Source organism: Pundamilia nyererei, unplaced genomic scaffold (assembly GCF_000239375.1).
Source record: "Pundamilia nyererei isolate P.nyererei 1_Seehausen unplaced genomic scaffold, PunNye1.0 scaffold00036, whole genome shotgun sequence".
Lineage (NCBI taxonomy): Eukaryota > Metazoa > Chordata > Actinopteri > Cichliformes > Cichlidae > Pundamilia > Pundamilia nyererei.
This window is the reverse complement of record NW_005187437.1, coordinates 29,737-37,264: the sequence shown is the minus strand read 5'-3', so window position 1 is coordinate 37,264 and position 7,528 is coordinate 29,737. Positions and strand designations below refer to the sequence as shown.

General features: G+C 41.5%; 1 protein-coding gene across 1 annotated transcript in view; it reads left to right on the top strand.

Moving 5' to 3' along the window:
- gopc (golgi-associated PDZ and coiled-coil motif containing) overlaps positions 1-7,528 on the top strand; it is a 23,687-nt gene that overhangs the window by 10,274 nt on the left and 5,885 nt on the right. The window contains exon 3 of the mRNA XM_005730171.2: positions 6,001-6,176. Within this exon, the coding sequence (XP_005730228.1) occupies positions 6,001-6,176 (176 nt within the window). The remainder of the gene's footprint in view (positions 1-6,000; positions 6,177-7,528) is intronic.

Below are 7,528 nucleotides of genomic sequence, written 5' to 3'. Positions count from 1 at the left end.
CACACACACACAACACACTGTACTCTTTACATGCATCATGTGCCCAAGGATACTTCAAAATGCAAATGCAGTTGTTGGGCTTGACTTTCGAAAATTAAAGTCAAAGAAGTGGTGTGACTGCGCCGTTTTCAACATTTGTTTATAAGGAAGTTCCGTATCCATTTGCAGAGTGTGGGAATCAGGGTCAGAGACAATGCTTAAAATAACTGCTGACAATGCAATCAAAGTGGCTCGAGTTAAACTGTTCTTAACTACCAATGAAAAATGCAAGCTTTTGTTGATTTACATATGATAGGGTGTTAACTAAATCAGAGTTAGCCAAAGAACCAAAGCCTGCAATCAGTGATCAACTGTGAGTTTCAAAGCTGTAAGCAAACTACTTTCTGTGTAGGTGCCCCTCTAGCTAGGAGATGTGTTAAATACTGAAGTCAATAAGCAGCATTGTTATCTAGTGGCATAGTAACAATAGTGACTGTATTAAGACAGGTGGGAACACATTCTTGTGAAAGTTGCTCGTATAAAGTAAAAACATCAACTAGCCGATTGGCACATTTTTAGTACACAGACAGGGACGTTATCAGGCCTGCAGCTTGACCTTTAGTCACTTTCACAGTAGGATTTGTCTCACATCCATTGTAGAAATCACAGACTGTCATGATTGATCATAGACACTCATGGGTAAACACCTAAAGTGGTATGTCCCTGTGGTATTCCCACCCACCAAGCCCCAAGAACAGCTGGTGTGTTGAATGCGTTGGAGGTGCGAGCAGCTGACCTGAGGAGATGGAGGATCATGGCTACGCTGGAAACCTGGACCCTCCATGTCCAATTACTACGACTACCTGAAATAAACTCTGAAGTTCTCCTAAAAGATGTGAAAGCAGCATTATGGACAATTCCTAATGCGACGGTTATTGAAAGCAGCTGGCTGATCTACACCGCAGCAGCAGTGATCACTGAAATGCTTGGCTACATGATGAACAACCACAAGGAGCAGTATTCTTCACTGAGAAAGGCAAGCTCAAGGCAGCACAAAGGAAACTTGGCAACTATTGGAACTGCAAAAAGGGGTACCTAAGAAATGCTGCAAGTTGTCCTGAGGCCTTAGAAACTGTCAAGCAAAGACTCAGAGCCTTGGGCAGCTGCTTGGCGAGGTAACCCAGAGATAGAAGCCAGGAGAATAAACCAGTTCAAAACTGTTCAGTTTAAAGCCCCTTTTCTATTAGTACCTACTAATTGACTTGCCACAGATCACCACGAGCTAACTTGGATCACCTGGTTTTCCATTATAACCCAGTGTGCGTGCTTGTCGTCATAGCAACGCATCTGGGTGTGGACAACAAAGGTGGACATCGAGGCAAGAACATACCTGCTGCTCAGTGTGTGGCTTTTCATCAGACTTGGGGACCACGGCATTGTTTTTTTTGGGGGGTTTTTTATAGCCATTTACCCCCCTTGCCGGGTTTCAAAAATGGTGGTTTTAATTTTTGTGATCAAGATACTTTCATGACTCATTGAGTGATGCTGCTGACCAACCAATCAGTGGCATGCAGTGTGACAATGATAACATTTTAGTACCTACTTAGAAAGTACCTGATACCAGGTACTGTAACCTAATGGAAAACCCAAAAAGCCATGGCAAACGGTGCCAAGTCGAGAGGCGTGGGAGATGAAGGTTTTGCCTCACGTTCTAATTTTAAATACCCTATGATATACAAGTAATCCTGCAGTCTAAGAGTGAAGTGCTGTAATGGGGTCATGTGGTACTATCAGGTTAGTACTATAAGATGGGGCCTGATTATTCAAGATCTTTAATGTGATGAGAAGGATTTTAAATTTGATCCTGGATTGAAGAAAAGCCAGTGTAAGAGAAATATGCTGTCTGTCTAGTACCTGTCAGTACTCTTGCTGCAGCATTTTAGATGAGCTGAAAGCTTTCCAGCGAGTTTTTAAGACATCCTGATAGGGATGGGTATCGTTTAGGTTTTATCCGATACCGGTGCCAAACCGGTACTTTTGAAACGGTGCCGGTGCTTAAACGGTGCTCGAACCGGTGCTTAAAGAATGGAGAACACAAACTTTGTCCAAAAACCTCTCATGTTTAGCTGTTTTCCACTTTTTCTTTGGTCATTTTAGCCTTTTTGGCCAGGGTGAAGGGAGTATCTGCCATCAAACAAGAAGACAGCCGCATGTAACTACAACGCTGTTTGCCAGTTCACCTTACGTGCATTAATTTATTAATGTGGTTAACCTACTAAACGTAAATTACACACGAACAACATTAAGCTACTCACGCAGAGAAGAACGGCTGCTGCTGCCATCATCCGTCATCATTTCTGCTGCACCGGCAGGGCTAGCGGCCAGGACTCTCCTCTTCGGGTTTTTGGGGGAGGTTGCTCCGGGTCCGATAACAGGCACCACACCCGCAGTAGATGTGCTCGGTGTGAGGTCTCGCAGCAAGCTATCAAATACGGTGCATTTCTCAGCTTTTAAAAAAACGCTATGCATCGCCAAGTTCGTTGTCAGCTTCGAGGTGTTACCTCCTTTGCACAGTATCACCTTAAAGCACTTGTTGCAGGCTGCTGAGTTTGCATCTTTTGCTGTGAAGTACAGCCAGACTTTTGACCACTTCGCCTTGGGCATTTTTAATCTGTAGCTCTGCTCTAAAAGAACATACGTACCTGGGCCCACCTACTATCCTTGGAAAGGTAAAATGGTTGGCTAGAATCCAAAGTGTATGATATCTCAGGAAAAAAAACAAAACACCGAAATAAAGCACCGCTTTTTGGTCTGGTTACTACCGTTTATGTCAGAACCGGATACCCGTACCCATCCCTACATCCTGATAATAATGAATTATAGTTGTCCATGAACTAGTTTTTCAGTGTCACTCTGAGACAGTATGTTTTTAATTAATATTGCACAAATGGAATGGTAAATGAACTGTTTTTATATAGCCTTTTTCTTTTTTCTGCTTTCTATCTAACATTTGCACACAATAATACTCTGATGGAGACTAGTATCATCCACGTCTTTGTCTTTAAGACATTCCCACAGTTTAACTAATTGGTATGTGTTATCTGGCCTAAGGAATAGATAAAGTTGGATATCTGCATAGCAGTGAAAATATATGCTATGCCTTCTGATGATACTGCCTAAGGGAAGCATGTAAAACATAAAAAGAATTGGTCCTAGCACTGAACCCTGTGGAACTCCATAATTAACCTTAGTGTTTGAAGAGGTCTCTCCATTTACATGAAGAAATTCGAGTGTATTATACAGATGAGATTCACAATACTGCAGCATAGTACTTTTAGTACCTGCAGCATGTTCTAATAGCGGTAATAAAACATTATGGACAACTGTATTGAATGCTGCACTAAGGTCTAGCAGGACGAGCACAGAGATGAGTCCACTGTCAGAGGCCATAAGAAGATCATTTGTAACCTTCACTAAAGCAGTTTCTGTACTGTGATGGGCAATTTTAACTACTTTAAAGTAGTTAAAATGGTTTAACTACTGTTTTTAATAGTGTAAAGACCAGTTTTTTCAGGCTAAATGATGATCTTCTAAATTAGTGACATGTCATTTCTTCTCCCGACCATGAATTATCTACTTTAAGGTGCATGTTTGAGAGTTATACCAAGGAGTCAAGTACTTCTGATTTGAGGTTTTCTTTTTCAGAGCAGCTACAGTATCCAGCATTTTATGCAGTGAAGCTGTGACACTATAAACAAGTGTCATGAAATCAATTCATTACTGCTGTGTAATCCACTGTTGTAAATTTAAGAAATGATCAGACAAAAAATGGTGTTCAGGGAATACTGTTAATGTTCATTTGCTTTGCCATATATCATAATAAGATCTAGAGTAAGACTAAGTGTTGAGTGCGTTCTTTTATTTTTTGAAAGAAGACACTTATTTCTAATAATTGGCCTTGTTGAGGCTGTCATTTTTAATATCTACATCAATGCAAAAATCACCCCCACTAATTATTTTAGCTGAGCTGAGTACCAAATCAAAACATCTGAGAAGTCAGAAACTCTGAGTAAGGCCCATAGATAACAACAAATAAGACTGTTTTTGAGGTTTCCAGCTTGCATGGACAAGGCTAACCATCAGGCTTTCGAATGAATTAAGACCATGTCTGGGTCTTTGGCTCATTAATAAGCTGGAGTGGAAGATCTTGTTCTAAGTTTAATAACTTTTTGGACACCACTTAGACAGCCAGAAATTTAACGAGAACATATCACTCCTGGTCCGACTGGGGAGGGGACCAGGAGTCTAACATACAGAAGCTAACTGTGCTCCATGAGCCATCTAGCAAACTAACAAATGAGTCAGCTGCTAATGGACCAAACAAACCCAGAATGGCTAACTGAAAACGGGCCAATCCCGTTCAACTGCTGGTCAGTAACCTGCCTCAGCACCACATGGAGCAGGGAAAAGAAAGGACAGATGGGCAAAACACCAGCTCCTGGTAGATAGACTGTAAGACCAGACTGACCAACCTGTGCACTGCCTGGATTGACTACAAGAAAGCCTACTACTCAGTGCCTCACACATGGGTCCTGGAATCCCTAGAATTGTACAAGATCAATAGGACCCTAAGAGCCTTTGTCAGGAACTCAATGGGGATGTGGCGAACAACACTAGAGGCCAACTTCAAGCAAATAGCAAAAGGCATTATCAAGTACAAGATTAAACAAGAAGATGCTCTGTCACTACTGCTGTTCTGCATAGGCCTGAACTCCCTTAGCCAGACCAGACAAACTACGGAATGGAGCAATTGTCAGCCACCTCCTCTACATGGAAGTGTGTGCCAGGAGTGAACGAGACATCGATTCACTGAGCCACATCACTAGAATCTACAGCATCATCAGAGTGTTATTCGAACTGGAGAAGTGTAGTCGGATGGCAACAAAGAGAGGGAAGGTAGTCAGAACTGAGGGAATTCCACTACCAGAAGGCAACATTGCAGACATCGAGGACAGCTACAAGTGCCTGGGAATTCCACAGACAAATGGGAGGCTGCTAGGAAAGCTGCAGTCATCAAATACATGCAGAGAGTACAAGATCAAGATTCAGGCAGTCAGCACCTGCCAGTCGTCAAGATACCCTGCTGGGATAATCAGCTGGCCTGAGAGAGAGAGAAGCCACTGACATCAAGACAAGAAAGCGTCTTATCATGCGTTAGTGACCTAGACTTGGAGGATGCCTTACCCCAAGTCCAGCACCCTGAGACTGTATACTAAGCGGATGGAAGGTGGCTGAGGACTAGTGAGTGCCAGAACCAATGTCCAGGATGAAAACACAAAGGTCCATGAGTTCATCAGCAAGCCACAACTGATAGTGTGGCTCCTCCATGGTATGTACCACTGGCGGATATAAGAAGTGGATAATATTGAGAAATCCTGCCAGACATAGTAGTGGTGGATAAGCAGGGGAAGTGGGCTGTAGTGATAGATACCAAGTGATAACTGGAGAACTCATTGCAGTGAGCCCCAAACTGGGCGAGCAGGTCCAGCACATGCCAGGAATAAAAATCCAAAAGAGCGCAGCCTGCATTGTGCCTGAACTGGAAGGTAACAGAGGACAGTAGTTGTCAATGAGCAACAGGTTTGAAAACCTCAACAATAAGGCAATCTCTTATCAAACACTGTGCTATACTCCCTCAAGTCCAAAGTTTGATATAGATTCAATTTACAATTGTTGAAAAATGCCACATTAAGAATCTTCTATTTATTAGTGAGATTGGGATCAGCCTGTCAGCTGTGGTTTATCCCCGTGTACCTAGTTTTCTCATGGTTATTTTTCTGCAAATTACATAAAATTACATAGACTAATGTGAATGTAAATCAGAGTTTAACCTTCTCATATAACATTTGTAATTAATCATGATTAATTTTTGCAAATTTAACAATACATTTTCATAATATTCATTTAAAAAAAAAAAAAAAGGTTAATATTTTGTACTTACAATGTATGTGTTTGTTCTAGGAACAGGAGCTCGAGGCCAGTAAGAAGGAGAAATTAGCAGAGGCAAAAATGGAGGCAGAAACCAGACTATATAAGAAAGAAAACGAGGCCCTTCGCAGGCACATGGCAGTACTGCAGGCCGAAGTCTATGGTGCCAGACTGGCTGCTAAATACTTGGACAAGGAACTGGCTGGCAGGTAAGACGTTAAAGTTCAAACTATTTTTAGTGCAAAGTTTAGGTTTGCTAAGACTATTATGGTAACTTCTAATAATAATAATGATGATGATGATGATGATTCTAATAAGCAATTAGTATAATAATTAGGAAGTCATGCACATGAAGGCACGTGGCACAGACTACATGCAGTGGAAGTGACGACTAATGTGAGAAGAGTGAAATGATGGGGTTTAGTGTAGTCTGTAATCATGTTGAGAACATGATAATGGTGAAAGTTTTGTTGAGATTAAAATATCAGTTTGGACCTGTGCAAGAGGAAAGCACACACTATAACATGTATACACAAGTATAATAAACAAATACAAGAAATTATTATACGTATGTCTATCAGTCTTTGTACCTATGTTGCTGAAAACCAAAGTGAAGTATGTAGTGTAAAATAAATTTGAATGAGAAATGGTCTCTTCTGGGGGACCTTGTTTCAGTAGCACAGTAATCACTTCTCATTAGTAGGCAACATCAAAGGGTAGATGAGTATTGCTCTCTGTTTATCCCCGTTAATGGGCTACATACGACAGGCCTTTAAGGTGGCAGTACTTACACCATTTGCCGAGCCAATCTTCAACTCCCATTCACCAAAAATCCTTTAAAGAGTAATTGTAAAACAGCTAACTAATCATCTGCAGAGGATTAGTTTATTTAAAGTCTAGGAATTAAGGCACTCCGCTGCAGTGGTTTGAATCATATCTTTCTATTAAGTCGATTTGTTCGTGTAAATGGGGACAGAAAGCTTAACTATAAAGTTTACATTTGATATGCCTCCCTTAGGCAGTATTGTTGAAAGGCAGAGCCTTTATTGGAAGAATCTTTTAAAGACATAAAGACCTGAATGAATTTCCTGCTTCTAATTTCAGATAAAACTGAGATTTTGTACTTGACCCCAAAAAAACTTAAAAACATGGTGTCTAAACCAATAATAAGAGGCAGATCCTTAAGTTTCCCGGCCCGTCTTCTGTGGAACCAGCTCCAAGATTTGGGGCACAGACACTCTCTTCTTCACTTTTAAAATTAGGCTTCTAACTTTCCTCGTTGATAAAGCTAATTAGGGTTAGGGCTGGATCAGGTGACCCTGAATCTTCCCTTAAGCTGGGCTTACACTGTGCGATTTTTTTTTCAGTCGCGTTATTCAGCTCCTGGTCAAACTGTACGATTGACTCGCAGGGGTTAGAAGTTCGTAGGTCACGATGCAGGGTCTCACACTATCCTGTTTTTGTAAGGTCCTGTTTTCTTTCTCTCAACCCCAACCAGCAAGCTGCCCGTCCCAGCAAGAGCCTAGTTCTGCCAGAAATGTCACCCTGTTCAAAGGGCGTT